The sequence below is a fragment of the Pan paniscus genome, chromosome 8 (genome assembly GCF_029289425.2).
Source record: "Pan paniscus chromosome 8, NHGRI_mPanPan1-v2.0_pri, whole genome shotgun sequence".
Taxonomy (NCBI): Eukaryota; Metazoa; Chordata; class Mammalia; order Primates; family Hominidae; genus Pan; species Pan paniscus.
In genome coordinates this window covers 59,951,265-59,978,080 of record NC_073257.2, presented here as the reverse complement: position 1 = coordinate 59,978,080, position 26,816 = coordinate 59,951,265, and the positions used below count along the sequence as shown (strand labels likewise).

Below are 26,816 nucleotides of genomic sequence, written 5' to 3'. Positions count from 1 at the left end.
GCCTTTCACCCATAAGGGGCCTGGCTCCGAGAATGCTACAGTTCTCGCAGGCTCGGGTGTGTGGCCCACTAGGCGCTCAGGCTCTGCGCTTGGTTTAATGGTCTGCTGTTGCCATCTTGAAATGTGTAATAAGTTTAGAAGAAGGGGCCCATGTTTTCATTCTGCACTCAGCTCCACCAACGATCAGCCAATTCTAAATGCATGTAGGGGGTGACATCTTGGCTTCTCAAGTCCCAGAGATACTTGGGAGCTGTTTCAGGCCTCAGGGGTGACTTGGTCCTTGCAAGACAGGAATCTGAACGTTGCTGCTAAGAGCTTGCCCAGGGAGTCCAACAGCCCTGCCTGCCTCCCCAGGTGCAGAGTGAGGAAGCCCTGAGACTTCTCCAGTGTGTCAGCCAAGGTCAGAGAAACTGCTCATCTCTCAAAGGCCAGCCTGTGATATCCGTGCAGCAGCGCCTTGGGGGAGGGGTCGGAACTGCTGCCACTTCTTCCCTGGCCTTCTCCCGAAGCACCAAGGAAACCATGCCCAAGGCAGGCCACACCTCAAGCTAGCAGGAAACACAGGTGGTTTATGCAGGGTAGGACTGAACAAACCTTCAGAACATTTTTCTTTTCCTTTACAAATTGTAGAATCTGAACCTTGGAAAAGAGCACCTACTCCAGGCAGAAACCTGCACAGCAGTGGCCTCAGCTTCCCTGGAACACTTCTGGCTCAGCCTCCCACCACTCTCCCAGAAAGCCTGGTTCATGTGAACACGCCCATTTATCAGGAGGATGTTCTCAAGGCTGAGCCAAAATCTGTCTCTCCTCAGCACCCTCCCATGAGCTTCTGCTCTGACTCCAGGTCCCCCTTGGTCCTGGAGAGCCGTGATATATGAGCCATCTCCCTGGAGGGTAGAGGGGGTTAGGCTTGGGCAGAAATGGACAGGGTTCTAGCCAACCAGGCGCCAGGGGCTGGGTCACTTTCTGGATCAAAGTGAGAAAAATGAAGACAATGAAATATTGTTTGTAAAAGCCAAATACAGTTTCAGGAGTGTTCAAATATCTTCCTACTTTTTATGAAATAATAGAGACAGTAGGTAATAGGTTTGTGGGGTTTATTTTAATAATCTTCAGACTTGGCAAAATAAAATTGTGACAACTCTGCATTGATTTTCAAAATGATTATTTGAGACAGGGTCTCGCTCTGTTGCCCAGGCTGGAGTGCAGTAATCTTAGCTCACTATAACCTCTAATTTCTGGGCTCAAGCAATCCTCCCACCTCAGCCTCCCAAGTAGCTGGGACTACTACTACTACACAAATTCTGACCAGAGCCCAGAGATGGGAAGATGAGATTCACACAGATGCTAGTTGTACGCAGGCATTGGCACTGGCATGCTCTGAGCCCTCAGTGGAAGGCAGCTGCTCTTACTACTAACCAAAGGAATGACGGTCAGATCAACAAGAAGTTTCTATTAAAGAGCCTTCCAATACTCACACTCTCTGAAAAAGAAATCTTGACTCCAAGTCTGTATCTTAAAAATCAATATTTAATATGGAAAGATTCAGTATATTAATTAAATTAATTTAAAAAATAAGTTTAGCTTTAATTTAGTATAATTTGATGTTAACCGAACATTGCTTTTCATACTGAAAAACAGGAAACTATCTAAAATGACCAACAATAGGAGAATAATTTAATGAACTGTGGTTAGTTCCTTCCTCTTTCTTCCTGGACCTGATTTGGGGTAGGGTTACAGAGCATCCAATTTTTCTCCAGAAGTCACTGGGACACACAGCTGAGGGGCAGCAGGAGATAGAAAGAAAACAAGATTGTGTGTGTCTTCAGTTACCCAGATACCAGCCTCTTTGCCTCAAACAACACAGGTTTGAATTGAAGCAGAGCCTGACCAGGAATGACAGCTCCCTCACCCATACCCGCCCTAGATACGTAGCTGGATACACATGTCCACGTGGACACACCACACACTACACGTGGACACGTCTACACATGGACACACCATATATAATTTAATATATTACATTATAACTTAATATATTCAATATTTCTATATTTCATATACTTTTTAGGATAGAGGCTCTGAGTCAAGATTCCTCTTTCAAAGAGTATGAGTATTGCAAGACTCTTTAACAGAAACTTCTCACTGATTACATACACATCACCTGTGTGCACACATGGACACATCACACATTAACACATGCATGCATGCATGTGTGCATGTATACATATGTGCACCACACATGTGCACACCCACACAGGCTCACACATGCATGCAACAGGACTTTCTGATGCATTAGGCAACTTCTGAAACTACTAAAAGGCTCAGAGGAAACACTCTCTTCTTGGGCAAACTGAGGCAGAAAGAAAGGAAGAGAAGAAACTGTGTCTGAGGATGCTGTGGTTTACATTCAGGGCCAAAGTCAGAAGTAGAAGAGAGAATTTGCATCAGAGTGTTGTCTATGTGTGTGCTTAGCCTTATTTATAATTATGGAAAAGCAAATGGAAATGATAACAAGATTCCGTTCTATATTCATTAGAGTTGCAAAAATGAAAGCATGTAACAATACAGCATATTGGCACTGGTAAGGGGAGGAATGAGCACTATCATCAGTGGCTGGTGGGACAGTCATGGCTTCAGTTATCCTGGAGGACAATTCAGCAGCATCAAATAGAGATGAAACACTTAGAAACTCCATTTATTTACGCCCATTCTGGAGACATGCTTGCACATGAGCAAACAGGCACTTCAGAGAGAAGCACTGGAGCATCACTTGCAATCATGAAAGGCTGGCCATGGCCTCATAGTGGGTGCCGAGCACCTGCCCAGATCAGGACCCCTTCCCCTGGAATTGCCTTCAATAGCCTATAGGGAGCAACTTGCCCAGGTCTCATCTCGTCCCTGAGGACAATCTCCATCTGAGAATGGCTTAGGGGGCATGAAGGCTTGGCTCTGGCTTCAATTTGGGGTGACTTTGAAGAGACAACCCCACTCCCCTTGGAATTGGCTGAGGTCCATGGCAGCTGCATCACTCTCAACCTTTCCTTCTCTCTGTGCAGTCCAAGGCCCTCCCCTCCTGACAAGTGCAGCTCCCTAGGGTGCCACCTGCATGCTTCCTGCAGCCAGTCCCATCTCTGTCTGTTTCACTGGAAACCCGAACTGTGACAGACCAAATATCCATCAGTCAGTGAAGAATTGACTAAAGAGTGATACATGGCTATGGTGACATAATGTAGAGCCATTAAAAATCATCCTAGTTGATGCACACCCACATGGCTACATGTCAAAAATATAGTGCTGAGCAAAACGAGCATGTTGCGGAGTGGCATGTGATATCTGGCACATACATAAAAACCCACAGAGCATCTGTGTTCCAAGGATATGCTTATATATAAGGAAGTAGTTCATAAAAGGACCAGAAAGACACACAGCAAATGGCAGGAAGGAGAAGAATGTCAAAAAGACATGTCACTTAATTGATAATGGTCTTTTTTTCTTCTGTGATTTTGTAAAATCCATACATGGAAAAAAGAATGGAAGTGAATGAGTTGGTGTTGAGAGTAGGTGGTTCTGGGTGACTTTGTCCCCCCATTGCACTGACATCTTCATGCCTGATGTCTCTTACTGACCTGTTAGCTCTTAGGAGAGTGTGTAGGCAGAAAGCTAGGGAAGAGAGGTCTCAAAGTCCATCTGCATTCCCAGTCTCCTGGTGTTCTGAACTTGAGCATTGACATTTCTCCTCGGTTGGTGGGGGGTGACATCCCTAGTACTAAGGGCATTTGGAGGTCTCAGCATCAGTAAAATGAAGCTGACCCTGGAAATGACTCTTGGAAGCAACAGACTGTCCCCAGGCCAAACTGGACCGGGCACTCTGAGGCTCAGCAGTGGACACAAAATGAAGGGAGACCCAGCCCAAAAGGCATGAAGCTGCAAACATTTTTCAAATCCCCGACAATGCCCGAGGTGTGACCACCTCATGTGAGCCAGGTGGGGAGTGTGTGAGCACTCAGTACCCCCACATCACACTCAAATCCTGGAGGCCATGCTGCAGCCCAACCTCTGGCACCTTTTGTGGTCATCTATGTTAGTGCTGGGCCATTCTTCTTCCCTTCTCTGGACAATGCTCCCACTAGGCAGTATTTGGGCCACCTCTTCCTCTGGCTCAGTGACCATCATCCTAGTTTGCCTGGCATGGTTCTGGTTAACGCCTGCTGTTCCTGTGTAACTAGTACTAGGGTACTGGACGATGTTATGCAGTATCCCCAGTCAGGGGCAGCTCAGGAGCCAATAGCAGAGGCCAACTGGAAACAGCAGGGTGGCTGTCAGGGTGCGGAGGGAGGGTTGGCCCCGCCTGTGTTCAAATCCTGACCAGGTCACGTACTGGCTGCATGGTCACAGCCAGGGGACATGGATCACTGGGTCCTTGCTCATCATCCACAAAGTGCCACATACACAAATGTTTCCCAGGTTCTCGGGAAGCCTGCACTTCTGTCCTTGCCTGCTTCTCTTTGTGTGTAATGCTCAGGAAAACATTTGAGCCACGGCGTTCTCTGTCACCTGAAACCTTCATTTGTTCCTCATTCTTTTTTTCCTTCCTCTCTTCATTGTCTTTCCCACGCTTTCCTAGTGCCATTGGCCTTTCTAGTCATACCTGAGTTGGAAGTTGCCGCGCGTACACCCCCAGGCCCTCCGTCTGCCAGGCAGCCACAGCCTCCCGAAGACAAGCCAAGTGCCCGCGGCTCTCAGGGAAAAGATCCTAATGCCTGTTTATTGCTGGGGTTCAGACACACGCATACGTCTGATGGGCTTAGGGGAAACAGCAGGAAGAAACACAAAGAGAGAGGCCACGTCATGGAAGAACTTTCCTAAACGAGGTTGGCACCCCACATTGCTGTGACTAAGAGTTCAGGCACAGTGAGAGGAGGAATGTATGCTTTAGAGAAACTCTAGCCATTCACACAATGTGTGTGTCTGCCATCAATGAGATGGTATTTTTTCCTGGAACCTACTTGGAGTTCTGAGAATTCAAGTGCTCCCTAAGCCTGGACTGTTCTCAGAACAGAGAGGCTTAATATGGGCATAAGAACGGAGTGCCTTGAGGAGCCAGCTTCCAGTCCAAGTGTCGTTTTTATCCTTGAGCTTCATGAAATGTCATTGACAAATAAAATTGCATATACTTGCAGTATACGATGTGATGTTTGTGTATACACTGCAAAATGATTGAATCAAGCTAATTAACATATCCATCACCCTACATGCTCTGTGGTGAAAATGTTTAAGATCTACTCTCTTATGATTTTCAAGTATACAATACAGCATTATTAACCACAGTCACTAGGCTACACAGAAGATTTCTGGAATTTATGTATCCTTTGTACCCTTTGACCAACATTTTCCCATTTCCCTTTCCTGACTCCTCGCCCAGCACGTGATAATCCAGTTTATGTTTAGACTGACTGTGCTTCTGGAGAAATCTTTTAACCTCTCCGAGCCTCAGATTCTTCTCCTAAAAAATGGCAACCATACTACCTGTGATGACTGATTTTATGTCAACTTGACTATCCGATGGTGCCAAGCTGTTTGGTGCAGCACTAGTTGAGATGCTGCTGGGAAAGTATTTAGTGGATGTGATACACGTTTGCTACCAGTAGCCTGTACGTGAAGCAGATTATCCGCCATAATGTGGGTGGGTCTCATCTAATCAGTTGAAGGCCTGATGAGCAGTTTCCTGAGGAAGAAGCAATTCAGCCTCAAGACTACAACAGAGAAACCCTGTCTGAGTTACCAGCCAGCTGCCTGCCCTGTCAAATTTGGTCTCAAGACTACAGCATCGACTTTTGCCTGAATTTGCAGTCTGCTGGGGCTTGCACAACAGATTTCAGACTTTCCATCTCCCACAATCACACGAACCTATTCTTTAAAATAAACATCTCCGTTTTACATCTCCCCATAAGACTCCTTAAAGCGGGGATGTAAAAGGGAGATGTTTATTTTAAAGAATAGGCTCATGATATCTCTGGATTGTAATGATTAAATGAGAACATGGTGTACAACTGGATTTCCATATGCAAAAGAATAAATTTGCTTCCTTACCTCACAGCATAATCAAAACTTAACTCAAAATGGATCAAGGACCTAAAAATAAGAGCTAAAACTCTTAGAAGAAAACATAGGGGTAAGTCTTTATGAGCCTGGCTTTGGAAAAAGATTCCTAGATATGACATCAAGAGCAATGAAGGCAAAATTAGATAAACTGGACTTCATCAAAATGAAAACATTTTGTGCTTCAAAGGACATCTTCAAGAAAGTGAAAGATTAATCCACAGAGTGAGAGAGAATACTTGCTAATTACATATATGATAAGCGACTTGAATCTAGCATATATAAAAAACTCTTACAACTCAATAATAAAATGATAAATAACCTAATTTTTAAAATAAGCAAATCATCTAAATAGACATTTCTGCAAGGAAGATACACAAATGGCCAATAAGCACATGAAAAGATGCCCAACATCATCAGTCATCAGGCAGTGCAGATCAATGCTGTAATGAGATACCCCTTCACACCCACTGGGATGGCTATGATCAAAAAGTTGGATAATAATTGTTTGCAAGGTTGTGGAGAAATCAGAACTCACACATTGCTGGTGGGAGTGCAAAATTATACAGTCTCTTTGGAAAACTGGCAGTTCCTCAAAAAGTTAAACATAGAGTTACCATATGACCCAACAATCCCATGCCTAGGCATGTATCCAAGAGAAATGAAAATGTATGTTCACACAAAAACTTATACAGACATTTTTATAGCAGAATTATTCATAATAGCCAAAAGGTGGAAAAAAAACAAATTTGTATCAGTTAATGAATGAATAAACAAAATGTGGCATATGCATAGAATGGAATATTATTCAACCATAAAAAGGAGTGAACTTGAGTCCAGGAGGTGGAGACTGTAGTGAGCCATGGATGAACCTGCAACATTGATGAACCTTGAATACATTTTGCTAAATGAAATAAGCCAGTCACAAAAAGTCACATATTATATGATCCTATTCACATGAAAAATTCCAGAACAGGAAAATCTATAGAAATCGAAAGTAGATGAGTAGTTTCTTAGAGCTGGGAGGCAGGGATGCAGGTGTGGATAGTGGGTAAGAGCTGAAGGTTACAGGGTTTTATTTTGAGGTGATGAAAATGTTCTAATATTATTGATTTTGGTAATGGTCACAAATTTCTGTGAATACTAAAAATCATTGAATTATATACTTTAAATGGGTGAATTGTATCTCAAGAAAATCATTTAAAAAAAAAAGATTAAACGAGACAATCTTCATGACAGGGTACAAACAGAAGTGGTAAGTATTTTCCAAAGCCATTCTGCCTTTGTCCCAGCTACTCCTTCCCTTTTATGAGTCAAAGCATCTCCTCCAATCCCTCACGGTTAGGCTGTCCTCAGATGACAGACTCCAGGCTTTTCTTCTCAGAGACAGATCCACCGGTGGGGAAACAGATGCCCCTGTAGACCAAGTCCTCTCTGCAGCAAGGCTCAGGACACACAAGCCCAGGTTTCCAAAGCACAGGACCGTCAGGGCAGCGCCCGGCACAGGGCTTCGTGGATGTGGTGCTCCGCTGAGATACCTACCTCAGCATCCCTGCTCAGCTTCTAGAAAGTGCCTAGGGTGCTGATGAAGGAGGACACTCAGAGAGGAAGATGACTCCTGTGAGTGTCTGCTAGGGACCTCCTTGCCTTAGACCACCCCGAGCCCCTGGACCAACATTCCCACTTCCTTGAATCAGTTCCACATCAGATACCTTAGGCAAGAGAGAGAGAAGGCTGCCTCCTGCTGCCTGGCCACACTTCGCACCCCCTGCTCCCTGCGTACTCCGCCTTGCCCAGAAGTCGGTCCTCATGTTGAGCCCACATCCCGATGAGTGGACCCAGCCTCGCTCCCTGGACTTTAAGCCAGCCCTGGGCCCTGAGCCCTCCCTGCTCTCAGGCCTCCCCGGTGAACCCTGCTTCCCAAACCCTGCAATGTCCTGCTCTCAGATTCCCAAGGCTGTGTTCCACTAACGACTCCCAAGCCCCCTGTGTCATCCCACCTAATGGCCTGGATTCCTGAAGGGCGCCCGGGGTGCTCTGCCTGTTGGGTTCAGGCTTCACCCCTGCATCTGTCAGTGCGGGGTCCATCTCCTCCGTCTCCTCTAGACTAATGCCCTGCAGTTACTGGAGACACAGCCTTGCCACAGCCACAGGGGTCCTAGTCCCTGCTGGAGCCTCTCTCCCCACCCCACCTCCTGCCACAGGTCCGTGCCTGGGATTACGACACAAACAGGAACCAAAGCTCAGGGCAGTGTGTGTGGGATCCTCTCTCTCTTTAGCAGGTCCATGTCTCCTCAGCTCTGTGCTCTTGAGCAAGTTCTGTGCTCTCCCTGAGCCCCAGCTTCCTCATCCCCAAAGCAGAAGGAGCAGTGGCTTAGGAGAAATGGCCTGGGTGGGGAGTGGTGAAGGCATCATCCATAAACACGGCACATGCCCTGCAGATTCAGACAGCAGGGACCCGACTCCGATCCTGGGTCGCTAGCCTTGTGGTCTTACCTTCCTGTTAAACAGTGTCATTCATGCATTCTCTCCAGATGCAAATTGCTTCCTCATTTCTTTGTGCAAATCAAGCCTTCCAAACAGCCTAAGGCCCCGCCCTCCTGTGTTCAGTTTCTAGGATAGCTCTGGCCGAAATTTACTCTGTCTGAAAACTTGAATTTCTGTCCTCACTGCACAGAAAAGGTGTCGCGCAGGGAGGGGCAGGACAGCCATGTGCTTCCGAGGGGCTTCCATCCTGCAGAGAAGGGGCTTCTATCCTTCCACCCAACCACTGTGTGGGTGATGAGCCCCTGGCTGTTGGGAACTTGGTCACTATTCTGAACCCATTACACACCTCAGAACTCATCCAGGTTCAAAGGCCCTAGGCTCTGCTGCCTGACACACAGCACCCCCTGGAGGTAGCAGTGGGTAATGCACCCTCATGATTCCAGCTCCTGCTGGAATCACTGACATCAGGCAAGTGATGTCATCTTTGAGGCTGTGAATACTTTCTAATATAGATCATTAACAGCTGGAATAATCTATGTTCTGATACTTCAGTTATCGTTTTCCTCTGATGACACAAAACTGTGAAATGCTCAGTCGAAAAGTAGGAATAAGGTATAAGCCCAACCAGCCCTCCTTTCATGCTTAGCGCAATACTTCTCAGCCCCTCGAGTACTTGAAATAATATCAATTCCATACAAACTTTTCCCAGCAAATAGAAAGAGGGAGGAATAGGAAGAGAAAAAATTACTTTCCAACACTTTTATGAGGTAGACGTTACCTAGATACCAAAACCAAAAGAAAAGAAAACTTGAGAGCGATATTCCTTATAACCATGCAAAAGCCCTCAACAGAATACCAGTACATTAAATCCAGGAACATATTCAAAGGCTAATACATCATGAACAAGTGAGATTTAACCCATAAATGAGTGGCTGGTTCGAGATTAGAAAACCAGTCAATATGATTAACTATGTTAACAAACTAAAGAAGAAAAAACATCATGTTAGTAGATGCATCTGACTATATTCAAAACTCATTCATGATTTTTAAAAAATTCTCAAATTACTAGGAATAGAAAAGAATTTTCAACTGATAAAGGGCATCTACCAAAAAAAAATCTACAGCTAACTTTATATTTAATGGTAAACTGGACGTTTTCCCCCTAAGATCACGAACAAGGCACTGGAGACCCTAGCAAGAGCAATAAGGCAAGATTAAAAAATAGCATCCTCGTGGCAGGCACCCGTGGTCCCAGCTACTCCGGAGGCTGAGGCAGGAGAATGGCGTGAACCCGGGAGGCGGAGCTTGCAGTGAGCCGAGATCACGCCACTGCACTCGAGCCTGGGCAACAGAGCGAGACTCTGTCTCAAAAAAAGAAGAAAAAAAAAATAGCATCCTTAAGTTGTCAATCAAGAAATGCAACATGAACACCCCTTTAGAAAATTCCAAGGAATCTTCCAAATGTATACTAGAATAAATGAAGGAGTTTAGCAAGTTGTAAAATATATGATCAAAACATAATGAATAACTGGACATTAAAATTTAAAGAAAAAGTGCCATTTACAATAGCACCAAAAAAAAAAAAAACACCCACAAAATACATGGGTATAAACCTAGCAAAATATTTGCATGATCTATGTAGTGAAACCACACAACACTGATAAATAAATCAAAGAAGGCCTAAATAAGTAAAGAGATATAACGTATTCATGGGTTGGAAGACTCAGTATTGTTAAGAGGTAAATTGTCTGCAAACTCATCTATACATTCAATTCAATCCCAATCAATAATCTGATTGTAAAGTCAATGATTTGAATCAAAAATATATATGGATAATCAAAGGAACTAGAATAGCCAAAATAATTTTGATAAACAATAACAAAGTTGGTAGACTCAGATTACATAATTTCAAGACATATTATAAACTGTAGTAAACAAGAGAGTGTGATGTGGGTAGAAAACAGACAAATAGATGAACGCAGTGGAATAGACTGTGTAGAAATAGGCCCACACAGATGCGATCAATTGCTTTTTTATCAAGATGCCAATGCAATTCGCTAGAACAAGGAAAGTCTTTTCAACAACTAGCGTGGGCTCAACTGGATATCTAATTAACTGAAAATACATCATAGACTCACGTGAAACCTAATACTGTGGAAATTCTAGAACAAAATACTAAAGGAAAGGTTTTGTGGCCTTGAGATCAGCAAAGATTTCTTAGCTGTGTCACTAAAAACATCAATCGTAAAGGGAAAAAATGATAAATTTGGACTCATCAAAGAAAAACTTTCAATCTTCAAAAGACACAGTTGACAACATGAAAAGACAAGGCATGGACTCGAAGAAAATATTTGCAACACATATATCAGGCAAAAGTCTTACATCCGGAACATAAAAATAACTTTTACTTTATCAATAATAAGACAAACAACTGCCTCCCTTCCCCAACAAATGAGCAAAAGATTTGAACATGGATTTCACCATAGAAGACATACAAGTGGCCAATGAATACATAATAAGATGCTCAACGCCATTAATTGTTAAGCAAATACAAATTAAAATCACAATGAGATGCCACAACATACCTATTTGAATGGCTAAAATTTAAATGTCTCTCCTTACCAATTGTTGCCACTAATGTGGAGGAACTGGTAGTCTCTTGCTGCTGGTAGAAATTTAAATTTTGGAACACAGTTGAGTCATTTCTTAAAATGTTAAATATACATTCCTATCCTAGGTATTATATTACTCCAGCAAAAAGAAAGACACACATCCACACGAAGACTTGCACTCAAATATCCGTATCAGCTTTCTTTTTTTTTTTTTTTTTTAACAGTCGCGCTCTGTAGTCCAGGCTGGAGTGCAGTAGCGCAATGTTGGCTCATTGCAACCTCTGCCTCCTGGGTTCAAGCAATTCTCCTGCCTCAGCCTCCCAAGTAGCTGGGATTACAGGCATCCGCCACCATGCCTAGCTAATTTTTGTATTTTTAGTAGAGACTGGGTTTCACCTTGTTGGTCAGGTTGGTCTCAAACTCCTGAACTCAGGTGATCTGCCCACCTCAGCCTCCCAAAGTGCTGGGATTACAGCCGAGAGCCACCACACCTGGCTCATGTCAGCTTTCTTTGTAATATTCATCACTGGAAGCAACCTGAAGGGCTATCGACAGGTGCATGGATAACAAATTGTGGTCCATCTGTGCAATGGAAGGCTACTCAGCAAACAAAATAAATGAACTATTGGTACACTCAACAATATGGGCGAATCCCACAATCATTATGCTGGGCAAAAGAAAACAGATAAAAAAAATGGTATCATTTCTTTTATAGCAAATTCTAGAAGCTACAAGCTAATCTATGGTGTTGGCAGCAAGTAAATCCATGTTTGTCTGGATATGGGAATGCAGAGGGGACTGGGGAGCAAAGGGGCACCAGGAAAACTTGAGGGCGACAGCAATATATGTTGCCCAGGTGGCGGTGAGAATTTCGGGGGTGTATGCATGTATCAAAACTGACTAAATGATACACTTCAAATAGGTTCATTATATGTTAATTATACATCAATTAAGTAGTGAAAAAAGGACGTACTTATTAGATAATTTAAAAGGTACTGAAAAAATACAATACAGGAAACAAACAAGTGTATATGCCCTTTGACTCAGCAAGCCCAAGTTTGGGAATTTATCCACAAACAAAAAAGCACCTTAGGCCCTTAAGAACGCGTTTTCAAAAACATTTATCGCAATATCGCTGAAACAATATTGAAGTAAAAACAGAAAAAGCTTAAAATATGCCTCACAAAGGGAACAGGTCAGTAAATCATCAAGAACTACTACAGGATGAGTATCCATTATCTGAAAGTTTTGGAGAAAGAAGTGTTTTAGATTTCAGATTCTTTTTGGATTTTGGAATATCTGTATGTACATAATGAGATATCTTGGGAGTGGGACCCTAGTCTAAACACAGTATTTATGCCTCATGTATGCCTTATATGCATAGCCTAAAGGTAACTATATCAATATTTTAAATAATTTTTTGGATGAAACAAAGTTGGTGTTAAGTACTTATGTGTGAAATTTTTCACTTGTGGTGTTGTGTCGGTGCTCAAAAAGTTTCAGGTTTTGGAGCATTTCAGATTTCAGATTTTTAGATTAGGGATCCCCAGACTACATGTAGCCATTAAAAGGATGAGTTTAATGAGTATACTTCAACTGGGAAGGATGTTTGTGTTGTATGTTTAAGTGAGTAAAACAAAATGCAAATTATCATCTACGCTAATAAACGGCTGACAATAGGATGGACAAATGGATGGGGTGCCCATAGATGTGTGGATGGATCTCTCCTGTATGTGCACCTCCATGCATGTACACAGACACAGGTGACAATGGCTAGACATTCAATGCTGATTATTTGTTACTAAAGGAGGCTGGATTTTAAAAGCTTTGGAAAAGGTTTGTTTGCACATTTCTACAAAAATGAGTATGTTTTACTCCTCTGATTTAAGAAAAAAGTAAAATGAAAATACATAAAATGAATAAAAAGTCAAGGTTCAATTTGCTTTGAAGTGCATTTAAAAATGTGTTGGTTTGCAGGGGAGAGGAGGCTTGCAGGGTAGAAGAGGCTAGTGAGGCGGAGCTGAGATGAGAAAGGGGTAATAAAATGTCTGTGGTAGAATCTAGGGAGGCAACCATTAAACTAAGGTGGCTCTAACGCCCTGATTTCCTACAAGAGCAAATTGAAATCTAACTCAGACTCATTTACTGTAAGCAGCTAATTTAAAAGAAACCGAAGCTTAAGTCCAGCCAACCACTGATGGCCAACTGGACATCAGTTGCATGGTCTCGAACTTTCCACTAGGATGTCCCAAATCATGCAAGGGCTGAAACGCTAAGCAACCAACGCATCTGTAATATTTATTCCACTTCTGCCTTCACCCTGTGGAAGCCTCCCCTTGTGCTCCCTTGCAGAGCCCCAAACCGCCTCTTGTGGGGAGCTACCAGATTCATGAATCGCTATCTGCTCGGATAAGTTCTTTAAAATGTGAACATGTCAAAGCATTTCTTTAAATGATAGCATATAGATATTTGCTGTACCACTTGAACATTTCCATTATAAAACATCGAGGGGAAAACTAACATAAAACAATAGACAGACGAGGGCTTTGGCCACTGAAAAGACAACATCTGTGATGCAATAGGCAAGACGCTCCTTCCTGTACTGCCCAGCTCCGCTTGCTCCCTGACCATCCCTGCAGCAGCCCTGATGTGTCATTGTCCCCCTCTTAACCTGCGCTGCAGGTGCTGCAGGGCTGGGCTCTGGAGCCTGGGTCTGGTCATTTCTCCTTAGATATGTAGAGGCCCAGGAAAGGTTTGGAGCCTAAGAAGCCCTAGGACTCCAGGGTCTCCAGGGCAGCCCCAGCCTCTTGGAATGACTTTCCCTAATACCACAGGGGTGTTCTAATCCCAGGCAGACCCAAGCTGCCCCTCACCAACTCCTACATCCTCAACTTCCTTTCATAACTTCTAGGAGGGAAACACCTAATCCTCCAGCAATACTGAGGCTTTTCTCCTTATTCTGTTTTCCCTTTTGAAGAAGCCAAGGCTCAGAGCAGTCGAGTCACCTAATCATGGTCTCATGTCACCTGATCAAGGTCTCATGTCACCTTATCAAGATCTCACCCACTCACCTATTCAGTTCTCACCAGTTCAGTTCAGGATGGCTTCTAAGCTACCCTGCACAGCTCTGCCCACAGGACATTTGTATAAGTGAGGGGGTGCAGGGCCTTCCAGCCCCCTCCAACTCCAAAACTCAGCCCCCAGGATCAAGTGGACTCTCTGAACCCACCCTGGCCCTAGAGTTGTCAGGGACTGGATGGGAAGATGTAGAGCTCTCGGCTTTCACTCTGGGGACTTACCCAGAACATATTCTCCTCATGAGCTAAGGAGGCTGGCTGCCATCTTCCTACATCCCCCCACGGCCTGAGGGCAAGGACACCCTGGCCCCCTGGAGTCTGGAGAACTCTGAGGACAGAACTTGCTCTTCCACATGCTTGGGCCTTACCCACAGGAGAAGCACTGCTTCTCTACCCATGCCCCATCCAACTCAGGCACCCCAGGGACTTGCAACAGACTGATTTTTTCTCATGTCCTTCTTAAGGCTCTGGGCTAGCCACACAAATCAAATCCCAGTGATAGGTCCAGACAGTCCTATCCTGAAACTACATCTTAGTAAGACTCCAGGGAATCCTTTCCCCAAAGACAGTCTTACTCCTGTTCTCCCCCAAGCCCTTTCTGGGCCAGAAGCTTTGCCTGGACTCAAGCAATGGCAGACAAGTGCCCTCTGAGGACACGGAAGTGCATGCTCAGAACTGTGATTCTCCAAGTGGAGGCAGAGGAGAAGGCCCAGGCTTCCCAGCAGGGCTAAGGATATGCAAGGAGTGCATTCATCCGGAGGTGTTGGCAGCATCCCAGCCCCACCCCATTCTCATCGTAAATCAGGCTCACTTCCATTGGCTGCATACGGTGGAGTGATGTGACCATATGTCACTTGAGCATTACACAAATCCTAATGAGCTAAAAATATGTTTGTTTTAGCTAATTGACCTCTTTGGCCTTCATAAAGCAGTTGGTAAACATCCTCAGATAATGATTTCCAAAGAGCAGATTGTGGGTCTCAGCTGTGCAGAGAAAGCCCACGTCCCTGAGACCACCTTCTCCAGCTGCCTGCTGAGGCACACAGGGGCGCCTGCCTGCTGCCCGCTCAGCCAAGGCGGTGTTGCTGGAGCCAGCTTGGGACAGCTCTCCCAACGCTCTGCCCTGGCCTTGTGACCACTCTCTGGGCCGTAGTTGTCTGTCTGTTAAGTGAGGAAAGTGCCCATCTCCAGAGGCATTCAGCGGCAAAGCAGGGCTTCCAGGTTCCGACCCCGTAGCAGGACTTCTTGGATTTCTACAGCCAGTCAGTTGCAAGCAGCACCCACATTATTTCTATAAGAAGTGGCAGGAGCTGGGATCTGAAGAGTTCAGCAGTCTACCTTTCCCTGTTTCTTGTGCTTTATGCAGTCAGGAGGAATGATCTGGATTCCATGTGAAGCCTGGGACCACGGAGACCCAAGACTTCCTGCTTGATTCTCCCTGCAAACTGCAGGCTGTGGGCTGAGCCTTCAAGAAGCAGGAGTCCCCTCTAGCCATTAACTCTCAGAGCTAACCTCATTTGAATGGGAACACTAGTCCTGTGATGTCTGGAAGGTGGGCGCCTCTACACTCCACACCCTACGTGGTGGTCCAGACACATCATTCCCAGCATTAGAAAGCTGTAGAGGGACCCGTTCTGTTCCCTGGAGGCATTAAAGGGACATAGAAATAAATCTCAAGCTCTGAGGCTGATGCCAGCCTCAGACTCAGCCTCTGCACTGTATGGGCCAATTGTAGCCCCAAGGACTTCTTCTTGCTGCACCCCCTATCTGTCCACACCTAAAACGATGGGCTTCTATTAGTTACAGAACTCTCTGGCCTGTTTTGTTTTGTTTTGTTTTGTTTTTTGTTTTTTGTTTTTTTTTTAGCTATGAAACAGAGGTAATATCTAATACAGATAACTTACCAGTAATGAGTGCTTCCTACTTACTGGGTACTGGGAAGAAGTGCTTTACACATATTTTCTCATTTAATCTACACAATAAGTAATTAAGACATTTCCCTGAGGCCACGGGAGAGACAGTGGCAGAACCAGTTCTCCAAGGAGGACTTGCAAGTCAATAACTGGACTTTGCAAGGCTCTGGTGGAAACTGTCAGCTTGTAAAGGATGGAGCACAGTGTCTGGCATGTAGCAGGAACTAAAATAATGGCAGTGATTAATGTTATGATATGCAGACACAACACGGCAAGATAAGATGCAATGTACCTTCTGGGTCAAACCACCCTGGCCACTCCTCCCCGATACCCAGGGTTGATGTGCTTGAATTAGACAGGATTAAAGGCTTACTGGAGCTGGAAGCCTTGCCCCAACTCAGGAGTTTAGCCCCAGACCTTCTGTCCACCAGCTGAGAAGGACAAGGGCAGAAGGCAGCTGCACAGAGCAGGGCCACGGCCTTGCACATAGTCCAGGGAGCTTTTGTGCAGGAGCCAGGCCTCCCCCTGGGTCCCCATGATGAGAGAATGGGTTCTGCTCATGTCCGTGCTGCTCTGTGGCCTGGCTGGCCCCACACACCTGTTCCAGCCAAGCCTGGTGCTGGACATGGCCAAGGTCCTCTTGGATAACTACTGCTTCCCGGAGAACCTGCTGGGCATGCAGGAAGCCATCCAGCAGGCCATCAAGAGCCATGAGATTCTGAGCATCTCAGACCCGCAGACGCTGGCCAGTGTGCTGACAGCCGGGGTGCAGAGCTCCCTGAACGACCCTCGCCTGGTCATCTCCTATGAGCCCAGCACCCCCGAGCCTCCCCCACAAGTCCCAGCACTCACCAGCCTCTCAGAAGAGGAACTGCTTGCCTGGCTGCAAAGGGGCCTCCGCCATGAGGTTCTGGAGGGTAATGTGGGCTACCTGCGGGTGGACAGCGTCCCGGGCCAGGAGGTGCTGAGCATGATGGGGGAGTTCCTGGTGGCCCACGTGTGGGGGAATCTCATGGGCACCTCCGCCTTAGTGCTGGATCTCCGGCACTGCACAGGAGGCCAGGTCTCTGGCATTCCCTACATCATCTCCTACCTGCACCCAGGGAACACCATCCTGCACGTGGACACTATCTACAACCGCCCCTCCAACACCACCACGGAGATCTGGACCTTGCCCCAGGTCCTGGGAGAAAGGTACGGTGCCGACAAGGATGTGGTGGTCCTCACCAGCAGCCAGACCAGGGGCGTGGCCGAGGACATTGCGCACATCCTTAAGCAGATGCGCAGGGCCATTGTGGTGGGCGAGCGGACTGGGGGAGGGGCCCTGGACCTCCGGAAGCTGAGGATAGGCGAGTCTGACTTCTTCTTCACGGTGCCCGTGTCCAGGTCCCTGGGGCCCCTTGGTGGAGGCAGCCAGACGTGGGAGGGCAGCGGGGTGCTGCCCTGTGTGGGGACTCCGGCCGAGCAGGCCCTGGAGAAAGCCCTGGCCATCCTCACTCTGCGCAGCGCCCTTCCAGGGGTAGTCCACTGCCTCCAGGAGGTCCTGAAGGACTACTACACGCTGGTGGACCGTGTGCCCACCCTGCTGCAGCACTTGGCCAGCATGGACTTCTCCACGGTGGTCTCCGAGGAAGATCTGGTCACCAAGCTCAATGCCGGCCTGCAGGCTGCGTCTGAGGATCCCAGGCTCCTGGTGCGAGCCATCGGGCCCACAGAAACTCCTTCTGGGCCCGCGCCCGACGCTGCAGCCGAAGATTCACCAGGGGTGGCCCCAGAGTTGCCTGAGGACGAGGCTATCCGGCAAGCACTGGTGGACTCTGTGTTCCAGGTGTCGGTGCTGCCGGGCAATGTGGGCTACCTGCGCTTCGATAGTTTTGCTGACGCCTCCGTCCTGGGTGTGTTGGCCCCATATGTCCTGCGCCAGGTGTGGGAGCCGCTACAGGACACGGAGCACCTCATTATGGACCTGCGCCACAACCCTGGAGGGCCATCCTCTGCTGTGCCCCTGCTCCTGTCCTACTTCCAGGGCCCTGAGGCCGGCCCCGTGCACCTCTTCACCACCTATGATCGCCGCACCAACATCACGCAGGAGCACTTCAGCCACATGGAGCTCCCGGGCCCACGCTACAGCACCCAACGTGGGGTTTATCTGCTCACCAGCCACCGCACCGCCACGGCCGCGGAGGAGTTCGCCTTCCTTATGCAGTCGCTGGGCTGGGCCACGCTGGTAGGTGAGATCACCGCGGGCAACCTGCTGCACACCCGCACGGTGCCGCTGCTGGACACACCCGAAGGCAGCCTCGCGCTCACCGTGCCGGTCCTCACCTTCATCGACAATCACGGCGAGGCCTGGCTGGGTGGTGGAGTGGTGCCCGATGCCATCGTGCTGGCCGAGGAGGCCCTGGACAAAGCCCAGGAAGTGCTGGAGTTCCACCAAAGCCTGGGGGCCTTGGTGGAGGGCACAGGGCACCTGCTGGAGGCCCACTATGCTCGGCCAGAGGTCGTGGGGCAGACCAGTGCCCTCCTGCGGGCCAAGCTGGCCCAGGGCGCCTACCGCACAGCTGTGGACTTGGAGTCTCTGGCCTCTCAGCTCACAGCAGACCTCCAGGAGGTGTCTGGGGACCACCGCCTGCTAGTGTTCCACAGCCCTGGCGAGCTGGTGGTAGAGGAAGCACCCCCACCACCCCCTGCTGTCCCCTCTCCAGAGGAGCTCACCTACCTTATTGAGGCCCTGTTCAAGACAGAGGTGCTGCCTGGCCAGCTGGGCTACCTGCGTTTTGACGCCATGGCTGAACTGGAGACAGTGAAGGCCGTGGGGCCACAGCTGGTGCGGCTGGTATGGCAACAGCTGGTGGACACGGCTGCGCTGGTGATCGACCTGCGCTACAACCCTGGCAGCTACTCCACGGCCATCCCGCTGCTCTGCTCCTACTTCTTTGAGGCAGAGCCCCGCCAGCACCTGTATTCTGTCTTTGACAGGGCCACCTCAAAAGTCACGGAGGTGTGGACCTTGCCCCAGGTCGCGGGCCAGCGCTACGGCTCACACAAGGACCTCTACATCCTGATGAGCCACACCAGTGGCTCTGCGGCCGAGGCCTTTGCACACACCATGCAGGACCTGCAGCGGGCCACGGTCATTGGGGAGCCCACGGCCGGAGGGGCACTCTCTGTGGGCATCTACCAGGTGGGCAGCAGCCCCTTATATGCATCCATGCCCACCCAGATGGCCCTGAGTGCCACCACAGGCAAGGCCTGGGACCTGGCTGGTGTGGAGCCCGACATCACTGTGCCCATGAGCGAAGCCCTTTCCACAGCCCAGGACATAGTGGCTCTGCGTGCCAAGGTGCCCACGGTGCTGCAGACGGCCGGGAAGCTGGTGGCTGATAACTACGCCTCTGCCGAGCTGGGGGCCAAGATGACCACCAAACTGAGTGGTCTGCAGAGCCGCTACTCCAGGGTGACCTCAGAAGTGGCCCTGGCTGAGATCCTGGGGGCTGACCTGCAGATGCTCTCCGGAGACCCACACCTGAAGGTAGCCCATATCCCTGAGAATGCCAAGGACCGCATTCCTGGAATTGTGCCCATGCAGGTGAGACCCAAGAGAGACCTGCTGAGCCCAGTCCTGGGAGTGAGTTGACCCATTGTCCGCACATGCAGGGCTCTGTGCACAGTGCGTGACAATGGCTTTTAGATTTGTTCTCACGTTTAAGTTTTGACCGGTCAAGTCCTTTCCTCTTTCTCAACCTGTTCCATCCACTTTCTGTGACCCTGGGGTTGCTGAACACCTCTGTAAAACATTCATATTAGGTTGGTGCAAAAGTACTTTCAATGGCAAAACCCGCAATTACTTTTGCACCCACCTCACAGGAAGCCAGTTTGAAAGCCAACCAATACTCACAGGAAGCCAGTTCGGAAGCTCCTGGGATAGAAGGCATTTCAGCCTTGGCTGGGTGGAAGGTGAGTGTTGGCAGGGCTTCTCATTGTCAGTGCTAGGGAAGAGGCCAACACCTGTCAGAGGTGGCCAATGGACTTCACCAAGTGCCCCACGCTGGCCGAGAGCTCCACCTAGGCAGCACTCACACCTCCACGCTGTTCTACCTGTGGTCTGCTGCATCGTCACAATTGGGCAGGGCAGCATTTGCCATGGGATCCCTTGCAAGGAGGGTCTGAGACCAGGGCTTGGGTGCAGGCGCTTTGTCTGGGAGGCGGTTACTGAAGCAGGCATGAAGGAGGGAGCAGGGAGAGTGGGTTGGGAAGCTGACAGGCAGGTGCCTCAAAGCTGTTCTGCTGAAGCCAGGACCCTGACGAGTGTAGGGATGCTCCCAGGCATAGCCCTCTGCAGGCAGGGCCCAGTGGTTCCTGTCCCGCATTGGCCAAGAGTTGCCCTGAGACATGCCTCAGGGTGGGGCAGGCTCCCCCTTCTTGGAGAAGGCCTGAGCTAAGGGTGGAAAGGCAGGGCTGTGCTATAGGAGAGCCTGTCAGTGGGGTCGGGTGCAGCTGAAAGCAGAGGGGGCTGAGAATGCCAAAAGCATCTACTACAGAATTGTCATCCCCATTTTCCGCAACTGAGGCCCGGAGAGGAACAGAGGGGAGTGGCCTGAGGCCAGAGAGCTGTGACTGAGGGCAGGGCAGGGCCTGGAGGGCAGTGTCTCTGTCAACGAAGTCTCCTTGCCTGTCAATCTCACCAAGACCTGCCTCCCTCCAGCAGCCTTAGAGAGGGAGGAGGAGGTGCATCCACGTGTGAGTAGCCTGTGCTAGGCTTGCAGAATCCCCAGTTTCCAAATCAACATCTCCTTCCTTTCCAGTATAGCCAAGGTTCACGATTTGGAGTCAGATGTGGATTCAGATTCTGGCTCCACCACTTACTGACTGTGTGACCTGAGACTAGTTACTTAATCTCTCTGTGCTTCAGTTTTTCCATGGAAAAGATGGGGATCGTGTTATCTCCTGTACAGGTGGCTGTGAGGATGACGATAAGCTCTACAAAGTGCTTAGTACAGGGCCAGGTGCCTGGTAAAGGTAACTAACATCTTCCAATCCTGCCCCAGTGGAGCAGCTTAGAGACATAGGAAGTATCTGGTAAGGTTGGAGAGGTCAGAGGGGAGACCATTCCTGGGCCTTCTAGCTCAGGACACCAGGGCATGTGGGTGGCAGACAGGAGCATCCTCTGCAAGGAGGCTGCCCATAGATCACACATGTCCCAGTGGCATGTCACATCCCAGACATGCCACTGGGAAAGTCCCTGGTATCTACTAATTCCTTCAGAAATGTTAGTTCCTGTCCCATGCCCTTAATATTTCCCATGACATAAAGGCGATCCATGGCGCCTGCTTTCCTGGGCTCTAAAACTGGCTGCTCCTCCTGACACTGAGTAGGACCTCCAACTCTTACAGATCCCTTCCCCTGAAGTCTTTGAAGAGCTGATCAAGTTTTCCTTCCACACTAACGTGCTTGAGGACAACATTGGCTACTTGAGGTTTGACATGTTTGGGGACGGTGAGCTGCTCACCCAGGTCTCCAGGCTGCTGGTGGAGCACATCTGGAAGAAGATCATGCACACGGATGCCATGATCATCGACATGAGGTCAGTGGCCAGGGGTCAGTGCTTCCTAGCCAGGACGCAGGGCTGCCAGGGGACAGTCAAAGCTATGGGCCACAGCAGGGAAGAAAAGGAACCCTGTGACACAGCAGAGGACCTGAGGGGGGCCAGGCCTCCTGCCTATCAGGGCTTCGGCCAGCTAGCCCAGCGGATCTGCTGTCATTGCAGGTGGGGCCCAGCACTGGTAGTTTTTGCAAGCTTCTCCAGTGATTCCAATGTGCATTCCAGATTGAGAATTACCCCAGATTTGCCTGGTCATAGGATTCAGTGGGGAGGAGAGGAAGGAGATGTTAAAAACACTGATTCCTGGGCCCCACTCCCCTCTTACTGACTCAGAAGCTCCAGGGGACAGGCCCGATAATCTCTATTTGACAGGCATCCCAGGTGATTCTGATGGTCAGTGGTGTGTGAGACAGCCAGGCCCCCCACCTGGGAGTGTGCCTCACGTCATACAAAATCAACACATGACAACCCTGGTCATATGAATCGTACAGGCAGAATTTGGAAATCACACAGGGAAAATTTAGAAGTTAATCACTATTGTTAACAAAAGAATTCTTTGCATCACCAAATGATTGTCAGAAGGATGTCTTCAGCTAGCCACCTCCCCTCTGTTTCTGTAAAAATGTGCCTCATATGTCATGAGTTTACATCATGGACCAGGGGTAGGAGGTGGATGAGTACCCTCAGGCAGTGGCCAGACCTGGCATCCCATGACTCTGGGGTCCATTGGTGGACATGCCCCAGCACCCTCCCTGGGCAGGTTGCCTTCCTCAGAAGGGACCCTTCCATGCTCCCGTGTTGTCTGAAAGAAGTGGCAGGGGGTGGCAGACCAGAAGCATTCACCCAGCTCCAGTTCTCTAGCCCTCAGCGCTCACTCACATGGTTCTCAGTGGTCACTAGGTGGCTCTCGGTCCTGCACCCACTGCTTCTCCTCCCTGGGAGATAAAACATTAGCCCTGGCTCCAGTTCTGTGTGTGTTCACAGCCTGAGCTTGAGGCTCCTGGGGTCTCTGTGATCATTTTATTCTTTAGAAGTTCTGTTGAGCACCCAAATGACACTCATGCTAAGTCTCTTTCTTCTGAATATGCCATTTACACTTTTTAAAGAGGAGATGGCCCCAGCCTGCAAGTGCACTTTGCTTAAAGACCCTCCCACCCCTGAGGTTTGTTTGGAGGTTCAGACACTGACATCACAGGCCCCGAACCCAGCCAGGCCATCCCAGGCCATCAGTTGGACGAGGCTCCTTAACACATCGCTAGCCCCAGTGGGGAGACAGGGGCCCAACGAGGTCACACAGTGGGACAAATCTAAATGGCCTGGGAGAAATACAGGCTCCCCTGCTCCCAGTGCAGCTCCACAAGCCTGAATATTTCAATACACTAAGTGCCCTGTTAAGACACCTGAACTAAGACAGCTGGTAGGTGTCATAAGATTGTCACAGAATGCAACGGGAAAAACAATGTTTCCCAAAATGTGTTCCACTCATAGGAAGATATGGGTGCAGGGGAGCAGTCCATGGTCAATAAGTGGGGGAAATTTATCAACAAGTTTCTGACTGCAGGACTTGTCAGGGCCTTTAATATATTAACATGTATTAATTACATAGCAGAAGGAAAGGATAACATATTTGATCACTAAGTTTCTTGTTCTAAAGAGACTAGTACTCTTGGAAATACTCTGGAAAATGCCAACCCATGGAATTCTAAAGGAGGAAGAGGCACTAGACTGAGGCTGCCAAGAATTAGAACCCTCCATGGGACAAAGATCCTGGCCTCCCCGAGGGGCACAGAGGGCCTCACTGTGAGCTCAGCCCCTGAACAGGCTCTGCTTCCCATCCTTCAGGTTCAACATCGGTGGCCCCACATCCTCCATTCCCATCTTGTGCTCCTACTTCTTTGATGAAGGCCCTCCAGTTCTGCTGGACAAGATCTACAGCCGGCCTGATGACTCTGTCAGTGAACTCTGGACTCACGCCCAGGTTGTAGGTACGTGGAGAAGCTTTCTCCTTTCTGCTGTCATTCTAGAAGCTTCTGGGAAACCAGGGAAAGACAGCTTGGGTGTAGGTAAAAGTCATAGTAACCAGAATGTAAGGCCCTGTCCTAGTCCAGGCACTAGATGTGCATGATCTCGAATCCCTGAAAAGCATGTATCACTATGCCCGTTTTCTAGAGGAAAAAAAAGGGGGGGTTGACTAGGTCAAATATCTTTTCTAGGGTCATGCAGCTAATAAGTGAAACCCAAAATGTGAATATTAGTTTGTCTAATACCAAAATTTCCCCCAGGCTTAGCACCATAATCACCAGCCTGTAGGACAAATGCAGAATTTGAAGGATTCTCCCTGCCCCTCACCAACCCCAGTGGGCATTGCCAGTGCTCACCGTACTTGAGCTCTCAAGCCACAGTGCCACAAACTTGCCTGGAAAGGTCATGATGCTGATCGGGCTTCTGTTCCCTGCCCTGGGCCCAGAGCAGTGGCTATAGGAGCAAAGGCAGGCCCTGAGCTTTACAGAACCATAACTCTCAAAGCCCCGTTCCAGGGTGGATGGCCTCCATCTATCTTCCCTGCCCAGTGTGTAAGACCAAGGAACTTGTGCTCCTACCCAACAAGAAAGGACTGGAGAGACCGATGGGGGTGTGCCTGTGACCAGAGAAACACCCCACCATTTTCATGTCCATGCTTCTGTAATACACAGGCATTTTGCTGTAGCTCCTAGGACATACTTTCAATAATATTACAAGTGTAAATGCAAATCAGAACCAGGTGAATTCTAAATTCAAATAGATGTTCAAGACTGGAAGTTAAAGATAGACTCAATTCTGCAGATAATGAGGCCCCAAAACCGCAAGGTCCAATACGGGAGCCACAAGCCACCTGCGGCCACCGAGCATTTGAAATGTGGCTCTCCCAAGTTGAGATGTGCTGGAAGTGTAATGTGCATACCAGATTTTGAAGACATTATGAAAAGAAAACCTCATTAATAATTTTATTTGATTACATTTTGAAAAGAATGTATTTTGGATACATTGGCTTAAACAAAACATGATTAAAATTAACACCATGGGTTTCTTTTTGCTTGCTTAACATGGCTACTAGGGAACCTAAAATGACATCTATGGCCAGCATTCTGGCTCACGTTGCATTCCTGTTGGACAGTGCTGTCCTGGAGAGTTGTTCTTATACATCACAAATTGGGCTTTTCTGAGTCCAAAGTGAAAAGGAAGTCAGGTCAGTTTAGGTGTTCTCATTATTCATGAAGAGAGAGGATGCTCCTTTCTCAGGAGAGTCAAGCCTTTCCTATCACTTGGCATAAAAAGGCCTCGTTGGGAGTTGTCAAGCACTGAAATCCTCGTGATTGGGCATGCATTCTTGTCCCCATTTTACGGATGCAGAAATCAAGGCTCAGAGAAGTCAAGTGGCTCACAAGTGGACACAAGGACACAGACCTAAACCCCCGGGCCTCCTCCATCACTGCAGGCCCAGGCAGGATAGAGAAGACAGGTGCTCCAGGGTCCTGACATGACCCCCATCCTGAAGGGCCTTCTGTCTTCCAGGTGAACGCTATGGCTCCAAGAAGAGCATGGTCATTCTGACCAGCAGTGTGACGGCCGGCACCGCGGAGGAGTTCACCTATATCATGAAGAGGCTGGGCCGGGCCCTGGTCATTGGGGAGGTGACCAGTGGGGGCTGCCAGCCACCACAGACCTACCACGTGGATGACACCAACCTCTACCTCACTATCCCCACGGCCCGTTCTGTGGGGGCCTCGGATGGCAGCTCCTGGGAAGGGGTGGGGGTGACACCCCATGTGGTTGTCCCTGCAGAAGAGGCTCTCGCCAGGGCCAAGGAGATGCTCCAGCACAACCAGCTGAGGGTGAAGCGTAGCCCAGGCCTGCAGGACCACCTGTAGGGAAGGGCCCCATAGGCAGAGCCCCAGGGCAGACAGAACCTCTGGGACACACACCAAGGGCACTCCTGCAGGTGGCCCAGCCTGAGGTTCCCAGGAGCAGCAAAGGGGCCTGCTGAGCTCTGGTTAGGTTACAGCTGGAGGTGTGTATATATACACACACACACATGTATATACACATATATATGTGTATGTGTATATATGTATATATATATGGCTTTCCAATAACCACCTAAATTTTAACAAAGGTTCCTTCTAAGTGGTAGAACTTGGGGTGGTATTTTTACCTTCCTTCTTCATACTTTGCTCTTTTTCTTAAATACTCATTAATGTGCATATATCATTATTTTCAGATGCAGCTATCATTATTCCAAAATACAAAATAAAGAAGATAAAATAAATTATATAACCGAGCCATTAACCACAATTTAGTTATCACTAGTGGTTGTTAAATCTCTTTTTTTCATGAGTTCTCCATTCACATTATTTAGATCTTCTGGATCTGCCCTGCTGGCCTCTATGGACAGCTGATTTTATTTAAGATGTGGTGCAAGATGCTGTGGGGTCAGCAGGTGGCAAAGATCTTGTGGATCTTAAATAGGGAAAGGGCTGGTGCGGCCCTTCTGCTGGTGATGTACATACACTGGCTGTGTCTCTTCTGAGCCTCATGCCGGCTGCATAGCTGGCCACTCTCATCTTCTACCCAGGAGCCAGCTGAGACACAGACAAACTCCGCAGCTCACCCAAGGTCACACATCCAGCATGGTGGACCTGTGTCCTCCTTTGGGCCACCCAGCATTTGCAGCACCTTTGGATAATCAGAGAATCACTGCCCATAGGAATCAGTAGGAAACAGTGATGTCAGCCTTGCCTGGGTGGGAAACCAGCCCAGCCGCTTCCCCAGCTGAGTGGTTCTGGGCAATTTGTTTCACTTCTTTGGGCCTCAGTTTGTTCATCTGTTCAATGGGAGAAATAATACTACACTTGGAGTTGTGAGAATGAAGTGAGTTAATCTAGTGTCCAGCCAATGTTAGCTGTCATAATTTCTCCACCACAAAGCTGAACACCCTGGAAGCCCCACTTTTCCAGCCCTTCTGGCAGTAGGGCATGGGCATGTG

The 26,816-nt window shown here is 48.3% G+C and overlaps 1 protein-coding gene across 1 annotated transcript; it reads left to right on the top strand.

The window, feature by feature from the left end:
* The first annotated feature begins 6,200 nt into the window (after positions 1-6,200).
* On the top strand, positions 6,201-25,712 carry RBP3 (retinol binding protein 3). The gene is made up of 4 exons (XM_003809049.5): positions 6,201-19,780; positions 21,585-21,775; positions 23,636-23,778; positions 25,346-25,712. The coding sequence occupies exons 1-4, from the start codon at positions 16,727-16,729 to the stop codon at positions 25,699-25,701; spliced, it is 3,744 nt and encodes a 1,247-aa protein (XP_003809097.2). The 5' UTR covers positions 6,201-16,726; the 3' UTR covers positions 25,702-25,712.
* Positions 25,713-26,816: the final 1,104 nt, after the last annotated feature.

What these genes read in the sequence shown, in the direction of transcription:
- RBP3 (XM_003809049.5), top strand. Translation starts at nt 16,727, where the DNA reads ATGATGAGAGAATGGGTTCTGCTCATGTCCGTGCTGCTCTGTGGCCTG. An exon ending in GCCATGATCATCGACATGAG is followed by an intron (nt 21,776 to 23,635) that starts GTCAGTGGCCAG and finishes CCCATCCTTCAG; the next exon opens with GTTCAACATCGGTGGCCCCA. An exon ending in GACTCACGCCCAGGTTGTAG is followed by an intron (nt 23,779 to 25,345) that starts GTACGTGGAGAA and finishes TCTGTCTTCCAG; the next exon opens with GTGAACGCTATGGCTCCAAG.